This window comes from Meleagris gallopavo, chromosome 1, assembly GCF_000146605.3.
Source record: "Meleagris gallopavo isolate NT-WF06-2002-E0010 breed Aviagen turkey brand Nicholas breeding stock chromosome 1, Turkey_5.1, whole genome shotgun sequence".
Lineage (NCBI taxonomy): Eukaryota > Metazoa > Chordata > Aves > Galliformes > Phasianidae > Meleagris > Meleagris gallopavo.
This window is the reverse complement of record NC_015011.2, coordinates 130,077,568-130,101,291: the sequence shown is the minus strand read 5'-3', so window position 1 is coordinate 130,101,291 and position 23,724 is coordinate 130,077,568. Positions and strand designations below refer to the sequence as shown.

General features: G+C 41.1%; 1 protein-coding gene across 1 annotated transcript in view; it reads right to left on the bottom strand.

Moving 5' to 3' along the window:
* Positions 1-146: 146 nt before the first annotated feature.
* The window catches only part of MAP4K4 (mitogen-activated protein kinase kinase kinase kinase 4), a gene marked incomplete at its 5' end in the record, with an annotated part of 151,266 nt that continues 127,688 nt past the window's right edge, over positions 147-23,724 (bottom strand). Inside the window, 10 exons of the mRNA XM_019623156.2 lie at positions 147-3,313; positions 3,933-4,072; positions 6,034-6,193; positions 6,820-6,969; positions 7,711-7,811; positions 11,027-11,161; positions 15,908-16,051; positions 20,492-20,662; positions 20,931-21,048; positions 23,424-23,615. Of these exons, the coding sequence (XP_019478701.2) occupies positions 3,230-3,313; positions 3,933-4,072; positions 6,034-6,193; positions 6,820-6,969; positions 7,711-7,811; positions 11,027-11,161; positions 15,908-16,051; positions 20,492-20,662; positions 20,931-21,048; positions 23,424-23,615 (1,395 nt within the window). The remainder of the gene's footprint in view (positions 3,314-3,932; positions 4,073-6,033; positions 6,194-6,819; positions 6,970-7,710; positions 7,812-11,026; positions 11,162-15,907; positions 16,052-20,491; positions 20,663-20,930; positions 21,049-23,423; positions 23,616-23,724) is intronic.

The window sequence follows — 23,724 nt, the reverse complement described above, 5'->3', positions numbered from 1 at the left end:
AGCCCTCAAAAGCCCAAGTTTGTTGTCAAAGTCTCCATAAAATTAAGAGATTTGACAATAAGGCTTTTGTTCTTACACAAGCAACTGGGCAACATGCAGCTTGATTTCTGCAGCCAGCAGGTATTCAAAATACTTTCCACATACGATAGGTGTCAATTTGACTTTATTTAAGGAAAAACGGGGAAAAAACAGTAATTTCCATAATACACAGAAGACAAGTTAGATAGCACTGCAAAAAAAAGGCTGAGTGTTTTACTTGTCACCAGTCTGCTTTGCAGCTCTACGATTAGTAATTTTTAATGCAGTTTGTCATTTTGTAGTATTGTTTAGCATCTTTATAATCAGCAGAACCTGGGGTTATAAATCACAAAAAGTGTACTACTACTACTATGAAAAACTAAAAAACCCACAAAAATCACTTTCAAATAAACCATAAATATGTGATGCACATTAGTGTAACAAAACCATTTTTGTAAACATTTTCTCCAACATAACATGTGCATAAGATAAAAAATAAAAACACTGCAGTCATACAAGTTAGGGTTACTTTGACTTAAAGATACAGAAAATTATTACTTATTAAAGCTTAAAACTAAACCTAGGAGCTTTTCTTTTCTTCTTTGCTTACAAAAGCACTGTTTAGAGTTCGATGTCTGTATACGTAGTGGTTTTGTAATACTGGGTTTACCTTGCCATGTCGCTGTCCTGGCACTTCTACGGAGGCAAAGACAGAGGGAGCTTCCCACCGGGAGCCTCCCAACGCCAACAGCGTGCATCCGTGACCTGGGAATCCCTAACAGCACAGGAGCATCTTCCTCTGGGAGAACAGCATCAGCTTTCAAGGACTACATTGATTTTGGAGCACAGAGCGCTGGAAGAGTTAAATCACGCAGACTGACATTGGGTCAAATCAGCTGGGGTAAGCTACACTACAGGGCCGATGTGTGATTACACCCGCGTTGCTTCTCCGAGTCCCCTTTAGTTCATGAGAGTACAAAAGGTTCATCGTTCCTCTGGCTGACCGCGCCAGGCATGAAAAGAACACATCCTTCACCTTCAACGCTATCCAAAAGTCACACGGTTAAAAAAAATATTTCTACGTACTCCTCTGCCAGCAAATGTAAGGCTTTCTTGAGTTTTAATTCTTTTGGTGTGTGGGGTGTGTGTACATGCACTCGTGGTACGCATCTACCACTCACTCTTACACTGTCTGTGACGTTCGAAGGAGCCTTCAGCAGAAACGCTGCTTGGGTTTGAAGGATTTACAGCAGTCGGATTGATATCAAAAGAAAGTTGGCTGAGTCTCAGCTCCGCACAGCTCGTGCTCGCGGCTGGGCGCTGGCTGGCTGGAGCACACGTGCTGGAAAAGCCCTACCTGCCATGCCAGGAGAGAAAAGTTCAACGTAGCAGAAGACAAAGCCCACGGAACACTGAGAGCCTGTTCACTGAATGAACAGCTTAAGGCAGCTGTCAACAAAGTACCCCACCAAAGGAATAATAATAATAATAATAATAATTAAAAACAAAAACAAAACGAAAATAAAAATGGCTGAATCGTGACACTGTGCATTATTACATCACCAACAGATTATTATACACTCAAGGTTTTCTCAAGTAATGAACATGTAGCCATTAAACAAATTATTACTCTCAAGACATTTATTACAAATGTCAGAACTTATTAATAAAATAAAACTGACTTAAAAAATAAAAAAAAAAGAAAGAAAAAAGCCAGAGCTGGGATCTTACATCTAAACACAAGTATACGTTGTTTTTATGAATAAGCAGTATTAACTACATTCTTAAAAGAGTTTTAGTGCATTGCATTCTTAAAAAGAAAAACATCACCGCCCCAAAATGTTTCCTACAACATTTAACAGTTTATAGAACTAGCCTAGTTATTTACCTGCCTGTTGCTAAGCCCACATGTTAGAAGAGTGAAACCTCCGGTTTCAGGCTGAATTCAGACTTCTATTAAGGATGAAACTGGTTTAGAAAAACGCTTGCTTTCCAAATTTAGTCAGCAAATTACAATAATCAGTGTCTCACTGCCATAACGCTACCACTATTGCCCCAACGGCCCACTCTCTCCTCCTGCTGAAACTTGCTACACGATAACAGTCAGAAACCTTTCAATCTGGTAGTTTTGGTATTAAGATTAAATTAGACATTAATGGTTTTCATCTAAAAATGTATAAACTAAACCACCTCTTTTCTTTTACGCATTAAAAACAATGAGGTAGGCACAAAAAATAAACATATGTAGTTTGGATTTTATTTCTTTTTTTTCTTTTTTTTTTTAGTTCTGCGAGTGCAGACTGTGGTAAAACTGTTGTTGCACTTCTAGGTTTAAACAAAAATTAAACCTTTAACTGAGGCAGTGCTAATACTGTGACATAACCAAGTTCTGGCCTAACACAGAATCATTATAGAAAATGAACTTTTTTTCTCTTTTTTTTCTTGTTTTTTTCCTTTTTTTTTTTTTTTTCCTTTTTCCTTTTTTTAACCCTATCCTGCACATGTTTCAGGCAATACCTGGTACACAGAAAATGACTAAAGTTATTGGCCAGGCCAAAGGAAACTGCAGAAACAAAAAAAAACAAGAATTCCACCCTGACCCCATCCCACCCTCCCTGTCCCCAAGAAGTTCTCCATCCTAGTCACTGCATCTTTCACATTTTATAAATATTAACTTCTTAAAACCTGCACCTTCCTCTTCGTCCACATATTGTCACATTACAAAAAAAGAAATGTCAATTAAATACATTGTTAACATTACTAGATAGACTAGATCTGCCCTTCTGTTTCAGCCTTTCTGACTCTCTACACCACTTCTCACCTTCTCTTGCCTGCCTCCTGTCCACTCAACAGCATGTTCATGGTAAATCTGTTTGTTTTCCTTTTTCCCCCCCTCTGTTTTAACACTAACAAACAGAGTCCTTCAAAGCCTAGGAATCCTGGAGCTGAAGGCAAAAAAAGACCTGTAGCTTTCTAGCGTGATCCCAAACCTCAAAGACACTGTAGCACCTGATGGCAATATCTTTACAGCACCAGCTGCCTCGCAGCCTCAGTTGAAAAACAAAAAGAAACCTAACACCAGTGATGCCTGCACACACATTTACACAGAGTGCTGCATTAGTGCAGGTCTGTACTCCAGTTGAAAATAATTCCGAGTTATGAAGATCTCAGACTCTGGATGTCAGCAATTCCTTGCCAAAGCCCACTGCTTCTACCAGCTCAGAAGAGAAGTCCTGCCAAGGGTCATGAAATAAACTTGACTGCTTCCACCTGACCGTACAGAGGCAAAGAAAACCTGTGAAGAAAAGAAAAATTCAACAGGTAAGGAAGCAGAGACTTTCCTTTGTATTTGCTGCCTGTGACATCTACAGTGCCGTTACAGTTCTGTGCTGGGTCTGGCTGAGATGGAGCTGACTTTGTTCACTGCATCCTATATGGTACTGAGCTTTGCACTCATGGCTAGAAGAACACTGCTAATACACTGGTGTTTTGGCTGCTGACAAACAGTGCTCACACAGCATTAAGGCTTTCTTATCAGGCCCCTTGCCCCAAAGGCTGGGAGAGGACAACACCTGGATGGTGCACCCCAAATGACCCAAGAGATATCCCATACTGTATGGGAAAGCATGCTTGGCAAGAAAAGTTGGCAGAAAGAAGGAGGAATGAGGACATCATTGTGATGGGAAGAAACTGACGAATTCGTCATTACGCTTGGCTTGCACAGCCAAGCTTTTGCTTTCCTTATTAAGCTCTTTATCTTGATCCATAAGTCCTTTCACACTCCTTTTATTTTCTCCCCATTCCACGTGAGAAAGGAGTGTTTGGCTGATGGTTGGAGCCAACTCACTGCAAACACCCACTTAAGGTACATGTTTATCGTCTCGGCAAGAAACAGGGATGGGGGTGGATTATACCTTGTCATTACGTTCACATAAGAACTTGAGTCTTTGTGCCCTTTTGTGCATGAACACACCGTCCAAGTGTCCAGTTTCTACCGAGCGTATTTCGATCGCTTTTTCTCCCCAGCCCATAATCTGATTGGATCGAATGTATGCTGTGGAGAAAAAACACAGTACAACACAGCCGGTTAGCACAGGTAGAGGGCAACACAGAGTAACTTTTTAAAAAAGCAGAAGGATATATTTAAACACTGTAATTAACAACGACTTGCCTGTACATACTGTAAAAACATACAAATGCTCAGAGTGCTATTTCAGTCTTCAGCATTTTCACAGTGCCCCCCAAAATACCCTTTTTTTTCCTTTTATTACCACACGAGCTGTCCATGTTAGTAATGTATTTTGTGCCTGAGCACTTACGACACAATAGAAGCTTTCCAACCTTCAATTAAATGGAAGGAACACTGAGTTTTACAAAGATTTTTCCTCCCAAGTTTGGCAATGAGACAGGTTAATTAGGTGTTGACAAGGAAAAAACAGAACCCAAAGTTTAAACAGACAAAGCCTATCCGCTCCGGAACATCCCCAGCACCATTTCAGTGTCTTACAGTGTCACTTCCTTGCTTTGAAGGAGTTTGTTGGCAAAAAAAAAAGAGACAGAATGGAAAAATTAGGAAAAAAACCAAAAAAACCTGTTAGCCGCCTTTAATAGGAATAAAGCTTCAAAAATCTGCTTTCCTTCCCAAGAAAACCAGCTGGCCTGACAAGTACTCTGCATATTTTAAAAAAGGTTCATATTAAGCCCTCCAAGTGGAAGTACTATTATTTGTCCTTCTGCTTTCCCTCACACAAAAATAAATTAAAAACAAGCATTTATTCCTCAGGGTATCACTGGGGGAAACAGATTAGTACTGGCATGAGGAAAAAATCTGTTCCTGATAGCATTAAAAACTGAATGAAGGAGAAAGGCACCAGCATTATGAAAAGGTATATTCAGAAAGAAATTTGATGGATAGTCTTAGGAATGCTGCCAAAAATAACATATGGGAACTTAGTGAAGAATAAGCTGTTGCCTCTGATTTGTATGCATACTGAACAGAAAAAATAAAAGAAGCACAACAGATCTTAACAAGGAAAATTTAAAAAGATTTAATTTCATAATACTTTCTCATTTATGTTATCTTTTTTCACATTAATTTTCAGTGAAATTAAACCAAATTATCTCCTACAGTACAACACATGTCTATACCAACACATTTACTGTTGTGCCAGAATATTTTTACATATGTCACCAGTGATAACTGAGCCAAACATTTTATTAGAATTGTCAGACGAGATATTCTGATGGTATCAACTGCCTCTGTGCCATTTACTTCACAGCCACTTCAGTCCCCAGGGCTCTACAATTTGCCAGTTGATAGAATCTGCTTGCTTTCAGATCTAGTCAAGAGTTAAATGCAGCAGAGTGAACATGCCATGCACAAAACTTCTTTAAATTTCCTTCTCTCATGTTGCTCTAACAGCAGCAGTAACCTGAGCAGTAACCTACTGATCCGTGCATCCATTCCAAAACAAGCAAACTCAATCTGTTTGCACAACAAAACAAAGGTGTAACCACAGCCCATGCCATACTCAGCACTGAAATAAGGCAGCATAGGCAGCAAGAGCGCCTATCCAACAAGCTACACCAAGACTTTCATGCAAAGACAGATAAGCAATCTGCAGATGAATTAGAATAAACCCATCAAATCACATAGACTGTCATCAACCCGTAATAATATCCTGTGTGCCACCTTACACATCTTCATAGTTAATGGTTTTCCTAATTTTGTTGCTGTCGAGGAAAAACTCTGTAATGGACTGCAAAGATCATGTTGTATGATAAAGGAGTTTTTTATTCCTGAAGCCCACAGCACATTTCCTTGGATCTTGTTATGAAAAACTCAACATGAAATGGATTCATACGATTCCTCCGAACTTTGCACAGCTGTTTTTCAGCAATATTACAGCATCGCTGCTTCTGAATCTGAGGTCAAACCTGATGCATTTTCTTTCTGCCCACATGCACTCCCACTTTCTCATAGCACATTACATTTGATTCTGTCAGGGCGCTTACCAACTGAAGTTGGCATTTCTCCCCACTGCAGAACCACATCCTTGGTGATCCTTCCATATGTGTTTACATAAACTCCTTCATCCTCATAACAGACCAGTAGCTCCATTCCATCCGTATTTGGGAGAATTATGATTGCATGAGGTTGGATACTGCTCTGGATCTAAAGAGACAGAAGTGAGGATGAAGTCATATTTTTTTTTTATTTTAATACTGAAGAGCCCGTGCTGGGGGAAAGGCCTAGGTGAATTCTGATTTTTGTCCCATAGTAGATCAAGAATGCACACTAGAAGTGCTAGCCCTCCCTCCAACTTAGACACCCTATGCAGTGACAACAGATAATTAGAAAACTTTAGGGAATGAATTCTATCATCTTAAGGCAGACATCTAAAAACAGGAAAGATGAACTTCTCGGTAGGAGTGCCCATTTGTTTCCACGGGCAGAGATGAAGCCACATGGCCTTTGCCAAGCCTGCTGAATATTATCAGAGGGCAGTCATATAATTCATACTGCCACTTTCCCTGCAGCTGACTATGTGCTATGCACTCAGCCATCTACCTATCACCCTAAAACCCAGAGATGAGCAGGCAGCTCCCAGGCAACGAGATACATTGACCCTGAGAACAGGACACAGGACAAGGCCCAAGGCCCTAAGCTACATTTGTTTGTCTCCCTCCATCTGCTCCCACTTTGCACAGGGACAGCCTGACACATTTTTCATCTGAGAAAAAGGAGGGAGGGGAAAACCAGAAGGAAAGAAACTCCCCCACCCCAAGAAGAACTCTTACATGTGTTGGTAGATAAATATCGTAGACTGATCCTGAATCCACATCAACAGCATGGAAGCCAGCACAGGAACCATAAATGACTTTTAGTCTCTGACCCTCTTCTACAGTTAGATCCACCAGTAATGGCTTATGTACCAATTCACCAAATGACTGCAAGAAAACAATCAGTGAGATTTACTTTACTGTTTAGAATCTCTACAGGTTTTATAAAAGCATGCTGCTAATGCACGACTGACGAGTCTACTCCTCCAGTAGGCCTTTGGCCTCCATCCACCAGAGCAGTTAGAGGCTAACATCTTCCACAGACAAGGAGAGGTCGCTCAGCACCCTGCTGCATTTCAATCATGTAATATTATACACTATTCCCCGGGGTTTACTTTTGTCTGTTTGTTTTCAGTAAGAATCACTTTGAACTTTTGGGAAAGCAATTTGATACTCCTGTAGCATTTACTTCAATCTGCTCAACCGGCAGTAACTGATTGTCTGCAAATCAGTTTGGTAATTACACCAAGGCAGCTAAATTCATTCTTGCTGTATTCAAAAGATAACAAAGCTGAACGTAATCTAATGACATCTTCTGCTCACATGAAGATGCTTAGACTCAGCTCGCTTCTCTTGGCTTCATGTTTTATTTATAGCAAGGATACAAAATGCTGTGATTTTGTGTCATTTTGAACATTCACTTATGCTTGGTTGCAATTCAGCATTCTAAATACAATGCCTCTCAGAGCCAACCCTCCTGCATCCATAACTGAAAATATAAAAAATTCAAGGCAGATTTACCAAAGAAGCTGTACCACAGCCATGACAAAACGTCAGGCCACTTTTGTAAAAGGGGCAACTGTAACTCAATATGTGAAAACCCAACAGATGGCTGAAATATACTGTTACCTTAAAGGCCATAAATTTGTGGTATGGCTTTGGCGCCCATGCATAGACTTCCACAGAACTCTTCAATGCAATTACCAAGAATTTGATTCTTTCATATTTTACTGAAATTAAACCAAAACAAAAATTAATTCAGTAATCAGAAAGCGACACTACTTCCCCATATTTACACGTTTGAAAGTTTTTAATAATGCTTCATTTTAGAATTGCTATTTCTAAGCAGCTAAGTATTTTGACACATTTATACCACAAAATTGTTACTCTTGGCAGTAACTGAACCTGTCATCACACTTTCAATTACCTAGCCAGTACACATTTATTTACACTTTTCTTTCCACATTAGACTGTGCTAGCTCATCAAGAAAACAGTTTTCAGGCAGAGACGTTTCCAATAAAAGAAGCCAATGACTGTGGTAGTTTATTGGCAATCACAATCACAGCACCGGCAGTGGTATTTTGAGCTGATGGAAAAATTCCCCAGAGAAAAGGAGAGGAAAAAGGGAACTGAAGTGAAAAGTTGAGAAATGAGTCCATTTCAAAAACAAAAGGTGACTGTTTTGTTGTTGTTTATTGCCCAAAAGAAAAACTGTTACCAAAAACTTCACAGAAAATGACTAGGTGGTTGACAAAAAGCTCTTCCTCAGATGATAGTTTAAAGGAAACAGGTAGCTGACCGAATGCAAACAAGTTGTACTACCTGAGCTGTCTCCAACTGACCTTACCTCTAATTCTCAAGTAAAACACGAGCTGAAGTCACCTTAGTGACAATTCTGGTGACAAATTTTACCTTCCACCTAAGGAATGGAAAAGTTTTCAGAGGTGTTGACGAGCCAGGAGTTTCTTGGGGACAGTTCAGAAACGACAACATTTTGCAATCTTTTCTTTTTTTTTTCTCATTTGACAAATGCAACAACTGTAGCATTTCAGCCATGAAATGCTTCAAGGAAGTACTACACCAAAACATGAAAAATAATCACAGAATTGATCAGAATTAACGTAGGTCACAACATAGCTGACTTGCAAATTCTTGTATATCTCTCCGTTCCCAGTCAAACAGCTGGCAAATGTAACCATCCCAAAAAGCTCTGTTTACTACTACTTTATTATATTTTTGTAGGAGGGAACTGAATGTTTAGAAATTGCCATTCTATTAGTGTGGATGGATCTGCACTTGCAGCTGCCACTTTCATTTGTGTAGGAAGAGACTGTGGGGACTTTTAGAATATTGAGGTTTGTTAACCTGTTTCTGGTGCTCTTTTTGGAGGAGAAGAATGAAAAAAAGCATTATTTGGATTACACTTATCTCAGGAGGCTTTCTCTATCTCTTCAAGTATTAGAGGAGTGAAATGCTTTTTGAAAACAATGAGTAAATCCCTACATCTCCACCTGCCATTATTAATCTCCTAACCAAAATTGATTTTGAAACAGGGCTGAAGCGAAGAATCTCAGACTTGTGAGAAGAACATTTCTTTAGTAAACACTATTTTAATGTATTTCAGATATCTTACCTACTGTAAAAGCAATTGCTATCTATTGGTAGGCAGTAGGGAGACAAAGCTATTACTTTCTCCCCCTTTTATTCTGCAGGGAAGCAAGAATACTGAGCTTTAAGTGTTAGAAGATTTGACACTTCAGCAGACAAAAAAAGCCTCTCAACCTCCACAGCTGTACCAATGGAAAAATAGAGCTTTTGTTCAGCCTTGTCTGGCTTGCAAGACTTCTTGGAATATTTTCTTGGGGAAGAAGGGGATATTGAACAAAATCACCTTATCTGTGAAAGGAAACCTTTGATAATCCTCACTCTTTGCTCTGGGTGTTATCTGGGAATTCACCCAAATCTTAAGTTTCAAAAGAGCAATTAATCACTGAGAGGAGCCAAAAGTTGCCTGAAGCAACTGAGATCCATAAATACCACTTCAGCTTGATGTCTGAAACGCCAATGCATCAAAGAGACAAGGAAGCGACCAATGCCAGCTGCCTCACTGGCAACATCCAGTCTGTAAGCACAACTATTCATAGGGCTCATCTTCTTGGGAACTGAGGCACAGCTGCCAAAGGGGCCTCTCACTACCTGAAGAAGTCTACTGTATGTTTTCGGCTCAGAGGGAAGTTCAGTGCCAGGCTGCAACAAATCACCCTTCATCTAGAAAAGAATGCTCTTTGTTTCTCATGCTTTCCTACTGGAAAGCCTCCTTTCTATAGCTGTTAATGTATTGTTAACAGGCCACTTCATTATGCTGCTGACACCCTGGGATATGATACCAGAGAAGTACATTATTAATTGTTTTAGGGGTCAAGCTCAAGGTTCAGCAGACACTTACTGCAATAGTTATTGATTATGCTCTTCTGCAAGAGCGTGTACATGACAGAAAGAAACAGCTCAGTCTGACTGCTGCTGCTCTACATTGACTGACAGGGCTTGAAAGGAACTGAGCTGGCTCATAGGGGAAAACCAAACCAAATGCAACCCAGGGTCCATTAAGATGCATCATGACACTGAAGCATAAGAAAGAGCTCTTAGTTCATATCCCCACCTGCAGGGCAGCAGGCTCACTGCACATGGCAAAAATGTGATGTGTCTGACTAACTGTGGTGGAAGCTTCTACAGCAAAATCCATTCAAGGAACTTAAGGGCACTCAAAAGGTGCCTGCCTAGTGAAAACACACTTCATCCCCATAATCCCACAACTGTACTGCAGTGAATCTGAGGCAGCATTAGGAAAGTTCATGAGCTAAAGGGAATCAATGAATCATCCTGAAGTTAAACATATGCTTCTGTTCCCAGATGCCTCCCCAAAGCTTGTGCACTAACTGGGCTTGCTTTTTCCTCCCACGTTCTTCTTCTTTTTTTCTTTCTTTTTTTTTTTCCCCACCAGTCTTAAAAATCTACATTAAAAATGAGATGCTTTTCACTTCATTCCAGAATTCGATTTCAGCATGATAAAATAACAGGGAAACCTGTTGGTAGAGAGAGCAGCTGCTGGTTGACAAGAGTCCCTCTGTCATCTCCAGGGTTTAACAGAGGTGGTGAAAGGCCACAAGCCCCTACTGTCCCTATCAGCTTTCTCCTGAAAGTTGCGTTCACAACAGGAAGAAGACAGATGGAGAATCTGTGGCTGCACCAGTTTACAGCCCAGTATCTCATATTTGGTTTAACCCAATAGCTTGCTATCTATTCTGATGTTTCAACAAAAAATTTGTCCTTAGGCCTAAGGAAAATACTCAGAAACAAATCTTAAACCCAGTAGCTACACGCACTGCAGTTCTCTTTCTCAGTCAGCTCTTATCCAACAATTTGATAAATTCATTTGTTACTTACCAACTTTATAGTGCACACAGCCTTCCAAGTCACCCACCGTTGTCCAACCCTGTTTCTTTTCTACTTCGGGATCATTGTGAAGGATTTTATTTCTCAACCAGGACAAATAGTAAACTCGCAATTTGTTCTTCTTACCTAGCCACAAAAGGAGAAATAATGATTTATCTCCAGAGGAAGATAAGTACTAAAAAACCCTGCCCTGACAAACAGAAATCCCCACAGAACAAGACAAAAGAACAAAGAAGGAGAAACTGCTGCAACCACTGAGATCTCATGCAGTATTTATGTCCACACCAGCATCACTCCAGACTCCACCCAAAGATACACTTTCCTGATAATCAATGACAGAGATGCATGCTAATACCACCTAAATACTCAAAATGACAAACTCCTTAGTTGCCTGGTTCTTAGGACAAAGCTTCTACTTGAACAGGGTTATAAACCCACAACAAAAACACCAGATTCCTGCACTGAGGTAACAGCTGAGCCTCAATGATTCTTATCTGCACAAAACAGGAGAACAGCAAGGCAGAATTTGAGGCTCCAAATAATCTGCACAAGCAGAAAAGAGTATGACTGGTTTGAAAGGAGGAAGCAATGGGAAAGAAGAATATGGTGAGGGAACGTTATGTTACAACTGCTGCACAGAAAGCAAGCAAGACATTTTCATCACTTACACCACCCTCAGATACAAAGTGATCAAGCTTTTACTAAGGTGTTTATCATTCAACTGGTGGAAAAGTATGCCAAGAACAGTGCTAAACCATTCCAGCATTTAACAACTTTACAACAGTACTGAGCAGTACTGTACACAGCTCAGAATGTAACTCGCAATACGAAAAGGCCTCAAATGCAGAGCAAGGCTCACAACTGACTTTATCAGCAGTTCTTTTTGATTCTGGGCAGACCTCACTGTGGCCTTTCAGTACTTAAAGGGAGCTCATAAGCAGGAGGGAGAACAACTTTTTACATCATCTGATGGTAACAGGACAAGGAAGAATGGCTTTAAACTAAAAGAGGGGAATATTACATTAGGTGTTCAGAAATTATAATTTCCTCAGAGGGCAGTGAGGGACTGGCACAGGCTGCCCGGAGAAGGCCAGGACAGATCAAGCCTTGGACAGCCTGATCTAGTGAGTGGCAATTATACCCATGGCAAGGGGTTGGAACTGGATGGTGTTTAATGTCCCTTCCAACCCAAACCATTCTAAGGTTCTTTGATTCTTTAATAACTAATGGCCAATCTAGCACAGGCTGAACTGGGAAGAAAGTGGCTCTAGTGCAGATATTCAAAACTTGTCCCCCTTTTTCCTCCTTCAGCTACTTAGCTGTCCAAAGCCACTACAGTCCTGCAGGTGAAACTAGAGGCAAGGAAGAGAGATCATCTCTGCTCTGATGAGGAATCACTATGGAAGGCTCCATGAAGTCTCTGTGCAAGGAAAAGAAATAAGAAATGCTCATAGGGCCCCAACTTGTCGGTGGAGCAGCTCCATGCCAGTGCTCCGGTAGCTGATGAGGATGAGAACATGGCATCAGGAGTTACAGGACAAGAAGTCTGAGCATTGAGAGCATCCTGCTGTTCTTGGCTGGATCCTAGAGCTGGCACCAAGCCCCTGCCCTGATGGCAGAGGACCCCCGACACAGCTAGGTTCCTCAGGAAAAGCAGCTGGAAAGGCTGGGGCAGCACATGCAGATGCACAGCTTGCAAACAGGCTGTGCCATTGACTGCAGTTTTTCCTTATAAAAGACACAGTCTGAAAAATTTTCTTTGGTGGGGAAGGGCATGGGAAAAGAACAGGCAATTACAAAATGAAAATCTGTTCACTGAGCTTAAAGAGGAATTGGAGACCTGTTTTCAACTACTGGATCTGCTCCTTAATTTTAAAAGCCTGTCTTGCTTTGATGGCACTCAACAAAATGTGAAGCAACATCATGCTGAACTTGTTTATCCCTACTACAAATGTGACGGCTCATTTGGCAGTAAGGGAACATATGATTTATCGCCTGACTTCAAATTTATCAATTTGACAAAGGGATAAAATCCCACTGCTGTCACAGCTCTTAGAGATCTGGAAATGGGACCAGAGCAGTATTCCTATAAGTTCTACTTTGGACCAAAGTAAGGTCCTCCCATAAAAATACTGCAAATGACAGCTACAGAGGTCCTTTTAGAAAAACTGGAATAGAAAAAAGAGTACAGACCAGAAAGCACTGTGCTTCTGGGCAAGGAAGAGCTCACAGAACACAACTATCACAAGTTCTAGTCGATCGGGAGAACAAATTATCTCCCTGTTATTTCTATGACTTTAGCTTCCCCATAGCTTAGTAAACGTTAAGACTCAGACCAAACAGTGCACATGGGAATTTCCCAGCACGTGGCTATTTTTTTTTTCCAGTTCACATGATGAGCAGCAGGGTATTTCTCTCCAGCTGGAAACATTTTCATAACAACAACAGAAGAATATCTGAAGTGTGTTCCCATTGTGTTTTAGTGTCTAGACCACAAGGAAAGTCACAGGACAGGAAATTCCTCAGCCTTCCAGCAGGCTGACATGAAAAGAGCACAATTGGTCACCTAAATAAACATAGTTATGCATGTATTTAGAGTTACTCTGATTTTAAAACTTATACTGGAGAGGGGAATTAGATCCTTTTGCTTGTAAATCCGCAATGCTCAATTTAAACAGCTCTCAAATATCTGCAATTTCTTTTTTCCCTTGTCTAACTGTTATGGCTATGAAATCAGAAAGAAAACTCTGCTCCAACCATTAAATAAGCTGATTATTGACTCTGAAAACTCCCAGCTCTGGTTCACCCACAGACATCATTTCAAATGCAAAGCCTCCTTTCCTATATTGAGTTTTTGTTTTTACTGTTGCGTGGTTTTTAATTACCAAGCACGCAGATTCCAACCAGTTCTTCTACACCGTCATCCTTCGCTACGTTCCTGAGTGCCCAGATCAGCCAGTTGTGCTTATAAACACTTAGGAAACCACAAATGGAGCATGTTCTGTATGCACTAGTCTCTCTTACAGCACTCCTATGACTCTCAGCACTGTACATTACCTGAGCGTCCAAAACTATGTTTTTTCTTCCCAACAGTATGAGCCACCCAGTTTTGACCCACAGTTTTCTTGTACCAGCTATAGTAGCTCGGTACCAAAAGCTTTCTTGTCAAGGTAAGTTTTGAATTTGAGAACTATATTGCAGGAACAATTGGTTTTGGCAAATTTTAGGTGACAATCCCCTCAAAACCCTACTGCACCACAACTTCTTACAGTGCGGTGACATATCTCAAGTACTGACACCATAAACATATTGATTCCTGAAAAAGCAGATAGAACATATGTCTGGGAGAGATGTAGACTGAGCAGAAATGCCTCTTTCCCGCCTTGTACTTCACTATCCTCCCATAAAATGCAGGATATGGGGCGGAGACAAAGCCATAAAACAGACAAAGATCAGCCCGTTTCTTAAGGGTTAATGTAGCGTGTCTTAACAGAGGAAGCAATAGTTCTGAAGGAAACAAAGAAAACGGATGTGTCAGGGTTCTCAGATAGTGACTGACGCAAACATAAATAAACCTAAAACAATTACTCACAAGATTTAATCACAGACACTTCTGTTTGTGTAGAGTATGCTTCAAATCAATACATTTTGCACAAGTTGGATTATACAGTATTTTTGTTTATAAGGTCTACTATAGAATAAACTATCAAATGATGTTTATCCATTAGCTTATATTTTTAATGTACTGTGGACACACGACAGGTTGCTTTTTTTAAACCCTCCTTGATTCATCTTTTCTTTTTAAACACTTCACGACACAGCTGGAGCTTAGAACTAAGTATGACAACACCAACACGGGCATGGCTCTTTTCAATTGTATTAGTGTGATACATCTAACACATGGTTTAGGTGCGTGTCCTTTCATACAAAAGTTGGGAGAGACTCCAACAGCGTAAGACGAGCTCGGAAGCATCAACAGAATTTTTAGTGGCTCCAATGAATAACATGGACCACTGTGCAAAACGTCGTTTAACATTCTCTCCCTCAATAGCACAGCGTAGCAAAGACTCATTTCCCAAACAAACCAAACCAAAAATAAAGTAAATGGCTGAACACCACCTGTGAAGAAAGATTAACAGTGCACCACATCAAGTAACTTAATGGCAGAATAACCTTATGCAATAACTCTTTGGAGCCAAGGAGTCTGGAACCTTGAGCTTTATAAAACACATTTTCCATCAGTGCACACAAAACAAACACAGCAATCACCACCGCCCTTCATCTCTCATTGCTGAGTCGTCTGCAGTTGCATCCAGTGAGAGGCAAGGCCAAAAGCTGCTTCAAGCTGCCTCCTCACAATGGCAATTTCCACACTGCGCAAATACTGCGCTCCCCACTCCCCGTTAGACACACACATTCTCTTTCTCTCTCTTGTCAATCTTAACTATCTACTTTGCAAGAGCATTTATCATTATACATATTTAGACACACAAAATGTCTTTAAACTCCAAGAGCAAATAATGTTTTGATTAGAAAAAGGCCAGGTTACAAGTAACTGCAGCAGAGGGGTAGAATGTCACTTCTACAAACTTCACAAAACGTTAACGTACAACTCTGACAAAAGAATGTTTCCTCCAAACCTATAAAGATATTAGAAGGGGGAAGGACAGGGGGCAAGCATGCCCAGGGTACTATGGGGAAAATGATTCACGCTTAGAAACAAACTGCAGATTCAAGAGAAGCAAAATGATGGAAAATCCACTGACTTCATTCCAGTCAAGACTTCCCCCCTCAACACACAGGCTGTCAAGAAAAGATTTCTGCCATGCCATACCAGATGGAGAAAAAATCACATAGAACAGTTAACATTACCAGAAATTGTCACCAAGACATTTAGCCCTTCAAGTACATCCATTTGCTGGAATCTTCTTCGATTGATGAGTGGATAAACCTTCCCCTGACCACTTCTGTCTAGCAGCATCAGACCACTTTCCGTGCCCACTAACAAGTTCACTCCTAGATGAAACAAAAAGAGATCCAAGTTAGTAGACAGATTTTCCATACGCTCTAATGAAATTATGCCTTTACATAACAATTGCCTTGTCTCGAGCAAGTCTAATCACACCTGAATGACCTCGACATGCTGTATGTTACCTGCATTCAGAGACTGCTAACACCAAATTACAGTGTACAAGAGAGTGAGAGCCTGGAAGACCATGGGGAACTTTTTGGAGCATCAGTTCCCAAACAAAAAGTCACACTAACACTGGAGATGGGGGGTGTGAGGCATGACAGAGTACCCAAGGTTATATATTCTGAAGGGGAGTTGGTAACAGGATGCTGTATACAAGAACAAAAAAAAGCACTGGCAGGAGCTTAGGCTCTATTGGGAGGACTGGACTATAGTGCAGCCCTCCTGCTAAAGAGACAGGCACGGGGCTGGTCTTCATCTTCCCAACAACCTTTTCCATCTGAATGTCAAATCTAGAAAAATTATATTGTGTTTCCATCCATTTCTCCTACAGGCCAAGCAATTATAAATGAGGAAGATCAGCTTCTGTTTACAAAGGTGCACACATCCACTGGAAACCTTATTAAGAGTACATGGAACCTTAGTGCTTAAAGCCATTTGCATTCTATTTGTGCATATGTATACATATACACGTATATAATACCAAAAGGCTTTAAAATCTATTAATATGTAATTACTTTTAAATTTAATAAATTTAATAATTTATGATAATAAATTTCAATAATTATTACAGCGTTTCAGTCCCAGAGTTCAAATCGTGCAGAGAAGGTTAAATGCAGTACATGGAATGGAAAGCAAACCACATGCATGGTTTGATTTCCATTACACTTCTCTGTTGCAATCTCAATTTAAAACTTCTTATCCTTAAACACAGTGAAATAATAAAACAATAAAAGAGAAACTCACAGAAGATAATCATAATTATATTGCTTAGTGCTTTAATCTCTGGACAGACAATCCGTAGATATAGCTATACAGGTGCCAATGGTCATACACCAACTGATCACATAACAAACCCTTTCTAATGCAGCATGTGACCCATGGGAGTCTGCATCTGAGCATAGCCTGCATCTATAGCAATCATTTGCCATCTCAAAGCATTGAAGAAGCACATTACTCATCAAAACTGCCTACCTCCAAGGCATGTGGGAAAGCCACCTAAACATCACCCTCACTAACACATGTTGGAGGAGTTGGAGAAAGGAGGGAACATTCACCCTATCCTATGGTGCACCATTTCCTAAGGGGGATGCGGTGTTACGGGGGAGCAGAGTCATAGCCAGGAGGTGATGATGGTGCTGGGGCACTCTCAAAAGCCTCTGGATGGAAAAGAGAAACCATGGAGGAGTGACACATCATTATACATCTCCATTCTCCTCTCTCTTTTCTCTTCCAAATGCATCCTGGGCCATATCAAAAGAGGTGAGGCCAGAAGGGAGAGAGAGGTGACTGCCCTCCTATGTTCTGCCTTTGTGAGGCCTCATCTGGAGCACTGCATCCAGGTCTGGGACCCCCAGAACAAGAAAGACAGTCAGAGGGCTGGAGCACCTCTTCTGTGAATAAGGGCTGAAGGAGCTGAGCTCGTTCATTCTGAAGAAGAGAAGGCTGGGGGAAGACCCACTGTGGCCTTTCAGTACTTAAAGGGAGCTTATAAACATGGAGGAAGACTGACTTTTTACGTAGACAGACAATGATTAGGACAAGAGGGAATGGTGTTAAACTAAAGAGAGGAGATTTACATTGGGTGTTAGGGAGAAACTGTTTACTCAGAAGGCGGTGAGGCACTGGCTCAGGCTGCCCAGAGAAGCTGTGGTGCCCCATCCCTGGAGGCACTCAAGGCCAGGTTGGATGGGGCCCTAGGCAACCTGAGCTGGAGGGGGGCAGCCCTGCCCACAGCAGGAGGGATGGAACTGGGCAGTCTTTATGGTCTCTTCCAACCCCAAGTCATTCTATGATTTTTCTAAGTAAACTTCAGAGGGCTCAGCAGTCCCCAGAAACAATTACCTCTCCTTGCTCTAAACGTGCTACTCTGTTGTTTCTCTACCCCCTCCAAAGTAGGAGAGCCCATGGACATAACTAGCACAGAGCCCATCTTCACACTCTCCTTTAGCCTCCACTGTCTTCTTCCCGCCTCCTATGTAGCCCCTAGACAAGTCTGAAACTGCTGGCTCCCACTGCACACCTGAGTGTATTTCAAATTTCCCATCTCCCACACTAAGACACATCCTCAAACCAGTAAGTGGAGGAAGGATACAGGAAGAGTGAGGCACAGGGTGCAGGAGCACCAAACTGGCTAAGGGAGCATCCATCTCTCAGCCTCTTTCCTGCAGCTCCAGGTCTGAGCAACTAAAGCTGTAAGTGATTCAGCTTTGATACATATTTTTTACTCTTATTCACTGTGGTTTATAGTTAAAACAAAACCACACACAAACTGCTGCCTCTCAGTCTCTTTCTCTCTTTGCATATCAGGGCTCAGGTGCTCCTGCCTCCACCCTAACCTCTTCCTCTGCTGCCTTTGCATCACAGTTGTCTCTGCTCTGAGTTGACATGTGCGCCCATCCCGAACTCTTTCCCCCTTAGCTACATCAAGATGAAAATAATGAGGTACCACGCTGGTGGCAAACAGTGCCTGTATTTTAAAATGCAGACACTGTCTTTGTTCACAGCCAGTCAAGCTCTTCTTCTACCTCCACTTTATGATTAAACAGTTCTGATTTCTCAAACATGGAAATGTTTCCTGAAAAGGCACAGAGTCTCTGCAAAGGCTGGGTGTAAAAATCCATGCTACTACATCCGTATCATTAACTTTCATCACTCAGTGCCATTAGAAATAGTGTCACAGAATAGTGTCACACACCCAGAAATCTACCAGACACTGGCATTAGCACTGGAAAAGGAAAACAAAGCAAAGCAAGTGCCTTATTTTTAAATAATATCACTATAAAATGACTTCATTTGCTGAAGGGAAAAGGAAGCTAGAACTTATCAAGAAATAAGCATGTGCACCAAGCTTGGACCACCATCAGTTCAGCAATAAATGTTCAACAATGAAGTGCTTTGTTACAGCTGTAAAACATCTCAGATTTTACACCTACATTTTAAACCACCGTAACAGTCAGATCAAAGAAATATTAAATCATTAACACAAATTGCTATTGGCAAAACAAGCCAGATCAGAGAAACTATGAGTCATCTTTACTGATCCCATATGACTTCTCTCTGCCTCTCAGAGTCTGAAAGCTAACACTTGCACAAGTTTCCTTGGTTTACCAGAAAATTATTCGTATGAATACAAACAGAAGTAGCACGGGGGTAAAAATTCTTACCAGTAAACTCTGAAAATAAGGAAAAATGTAGATAGAAAGAGGATAAGGTGTTAGAAAAGCTATTTAACTGACATGGCTTTGCAGGCAATAGGGAAAGGTCAACAATGCTGTTCTGAAAAACAAGAAATGCTGGAAATAACCTCAAAAGATAACTGAAACCTTGCAAAGAGCCGTGAAAATGTGAAGAAGAAAAGTGCCCTGTCCTACTTATACACACATCATGTGACTCTGGGGACTGGCCACATCTCTTCTTCATAGTCTTTAAAATTACATGCATATGTATTTATAGTGTGTTCACGTTAAGAATACTATATAAACATCTGCATAACATACACAAGCATCACTTGTTAGCATTTAGGTAAAAAAAAACCTCAGGTTACCCTACAGAGAAGTTATGCAGTAGAGAAAAGCTTTCAGCCTGGCACTGTAGCAGCAGTTTCACATAGTAGCAGGCAACAAGCACTGCCCTAAGCCTTTCACCAGCACAGGATACTGACTAACTGTCTGAAACTGTTAAAAGTTTGCCCTTGTAATAAGGTCAGACATACTGGGTCAGCTGATATCCTAACACTCAGCTTCTCCATGCCACTAACCACCTTACAAGAAACAAAGCCAAGTCTCATGCTGGAAAGTGTTCCTCCTACGCTTCTCTTCCTACATAATCTGATGACTGAGGTGGAAAGTCATCTTATGAAATACATTTTCATCAAGTGCTGTGGTATCAGCATCAAGATGGTTATTTTGAAATGGAATACCCTATGTGTACCAGGTGTAATATGAAAAGATCATCACAAGCTCCTCAAAGCTCCTTAAAAGCTGTAGGAAATGTACTAGAAGGGGTTAGAGAGAGCTGAGTGAAGTCTGAACTTCCTTCCTACCATTGGAAGCATTTATATAGAAAAAATTGTATCAAAGCAGAAGCAACACATTGTAAAACTGTAATAAAAACAATCAGATCTTGCAGCGAAAAGATATACACAAGCACTGAAAAAATGCAAAGAAATAGCCTAAGGTTTGAGAGAGAGGTTCTCAAAGACCACAAGGTCATAATAGCATGTCTGCACTTCAGGAGGCAAGTAAGGAACAGGTTTTCCTTACCCCATAAGGCAGCACACAGTATCTCAGAATTGAATCTTTTCTTGTATTTGCGGATCTCTGGGGTATCACTTTGTGGTCGTGTATTTGTAGGATTCACGTTGACAACTGATCCTTTCCGCGTTGGGTCTTGTCTTATTGCCTCTGATCTCATTGCTTCACTAGAAAATCCTACTGAAAAAAAGAGAAGTAAAGTGCGTGTAGTATCCCTTAAGTGATGGATTCTGGCCATATATTCTTCACATCAAACAACCCAAATTGATAACTGAGAATATTGAGCAAGCCTTTCTTTTTGTAAGAAATGTAAATGGGAAAAGAAATAAAACTATGCAATCCACTGCAAATAAAATAAAAAGCATGATGGTAACACTCGCAGTACTTTAAAGAGCCACTGAAGTAACTGAACCCCTTTTCAATTGTCGTCTTCATCTATTTTACTTACCCACAGAAGTCACAGTTGTCCCACTAGATGGAGAAATCTGTAGTAATCTGGGGTCTATAAAAGGTGTAAAGGAGGAGGAAGATTTGTGTTTCTGGAGTGTGTTACTAGCGGACTGAGTCTGCAATGTAAATTTCAACTTTATTAATATTAATGACAATAAAAAGCAAGGACAACAACAACCAACAATTATAAAGTCACTACAGAGCCTCCCCAAGCTTTTACACTTCCTTTACAGTTACATAATGCACTGCAGGCACCACAACTGAACATGTACACGCTGCACATGTTACAGCAAAATGCAAGTAGCTAAGTCCTCATCTCTGTCACCTCAGCTGCTAGCAAAGATTTTCTGAGTGGCCCCTACGATCAGGCACAAAGTGAGGGAATGCTTCCTTTTGAAAAATCTGCTGAAATATATGTCCACTACCTTATCTTAAAGCTCTCCACTATACTCAACTTTAGTATTTATGAAGAATTTCCTAAAATGAGCTACTTATGAAATAAGTTCTGAAATTTGATCTCTTGACTTGTGCAACAAAATCAGAACCATATGCAATCAAGCATTCATTTCTGTGATGGTTTATGTTTCACTGTCCATTGCTATTTGCTCTCCCTATTTTGTTTAACCTGAGCCTCTTGCCAGAAAGCTCCAGCAGGTTCTTCCACCTTTATTTGACAAAGCAAAATATTAAACCTGTATCGAACAAAGGGGCTCATTAGTGTGGAAGGTGTAGCAAACAGTGATATGGAGCTATGAACATGTAGTGAATAAAATCACTGGTGCTTGCTGAGTTATATGGTCTAAACATGAAAAAAAAAAAACCAAAAACATAAAGAAAGGAAGAAGACAAGTGAAACAATGAACTGTTAAAAGTGGAAATGGAACAACTTAAAGACTCTTGTCAGTTTAGTATTAAAGTGACAACATTGCACACTGAAGCAGAATGGGACAAGTAAAAATATATATGTATTATATACGTAAAGGGTGTGCATGTGGGTGAGTTATACCAAGCAGTACCGGTTTTTTTGCTCAGTCTTATGCAAATATAGTTAGAGACTTCATCATCAACAACTAATCTTCAATCTCTGATCCTTCCAAGCCTCTACTCTGCACAAAAAAATAGCAATGGGTCTTATGAGCACATCACTCCCCTGCACAGCTAAATACCAAGAGGCTCCTTCACCACCAGCCACTGCCACTGCCTCCGCCTACCAGGCTGAGTTAACCAAACCCTGCTCATTTATTGCTCAGATCAAAGGAAGGGACAAGCATATCTGTGGATCTATTGCCTGATCTCTGTAACCTACAAGAGTGTGCTTTTACATAGATCAAAGACAGATGAAGCATAACTGAAAATGAAATGTTACACTAATTCAGTTGAATTTCCAGGAGGAAACCCTCCCACCCACCCTCCTGTTACGGGGTTCAGAAGCATTTTTGAATCCATTGTAAAAATGTGCATTGCCAAGGGCCCACCCAACTCACTGCAATCCATTCCTCCCATCGCAGCACTTCTATACCTACAGGGTAGGATGGCTCTAGACTGAGAAGCAGCTGATTCTCTCCACAAGTTTCCCTCCCCTTGTGCCACCCTTGTTTGCACAGAGGTTCTCCCTGAACAGTTGGCCAGCCAGTGGGAGCAGAGCAGCCACGCTGGGATCCTGACTGACTGCTGGAGGTATTAAGGGGGGAACGGTGCTCTGTTCACATGCGTGCATCTCCCCTGCTTCGAGGGACCATACGCACATGAAGGGCAGGCCTTGTCTAGCAGCGCTTGGCAACTGAAGGAAGGCACTGCTCCTATCAGTGCCCTGGGGTTAGCCCAGGACAGCAGGAGGGAGCTTCCCCAGTAGAAAAGCCTTGGTTCTCCAACAGACACAAGCAGCGCTGGTAGAGGGCACATTTACACAGCTGCTTTTCAGAGCACAAACATTTTCTTCATTCATTATTCCAAAGCAATAATACCTAAGGATTTTAAAGCCTCCTGGCTAACACCTGATGTGTTCATCCAAGCCCACGTGGTAAGTTTTAAAAATCCTTCCATGGTGGCTTTCTCTCCCAAAGGGTGAGCTTCTACAAGCAGTTTTATATGTGCACAGTAACTAGCCCAGCCTCTATTGACAAAGGCAAAATTAACTGCTAATTTTTAAGAGGCACACTGCTCACAATTAGCCTTCTCCCAGAATAAAACAGAATTAAAAAATAAAGAATATTGTCTAGAAAATACAGCAGTCAAGTTTAGATTAAAACAAACGCCATGCAATTAATGACTCACTAAGAAGAAGCAAAAATAGTAAACTGGCAAGTTTGGCGTGGGACTGCTCTAGAGTTAAGGGCTTCTTACAGAGAACTGAAATGTGTTATTTTGGGGGTGGGAATAAAGGTGACAGAAAAAAAAGCAGGGGAGATTGGCTGGAGTTCCTTTGCAAACTAGCTACTAGGCAATGCTGCTATAGCCCTACGAAAGCAGCCAGCTGTGGTGTAAGACATACCTCATTAGTAGTTAGCTTGTCCTGGGGTGTCTGTGGGGACATGGTGGGTGTCGGCTGGCTGGAGGATGGGGAAGAGGAGGTGGAGGAAGTGGAGGAGGAATGGCTTTGCTGTAAGAGATCTGGCAAGAGGTGAATGCGACCGGCAAAGCCATTGCTCTCATGATGGCTGGCACGCTTTTTGTCAACTGTACTCTGTAGAGAAAACAGGCACACTTGTCTTGCTCAAGTGCTGCTTAAAGGTCTATATCTCTAACAACCTCTCTCCTCTCCCTCACTCTTTCCTACCTCTTTACATTTAGTT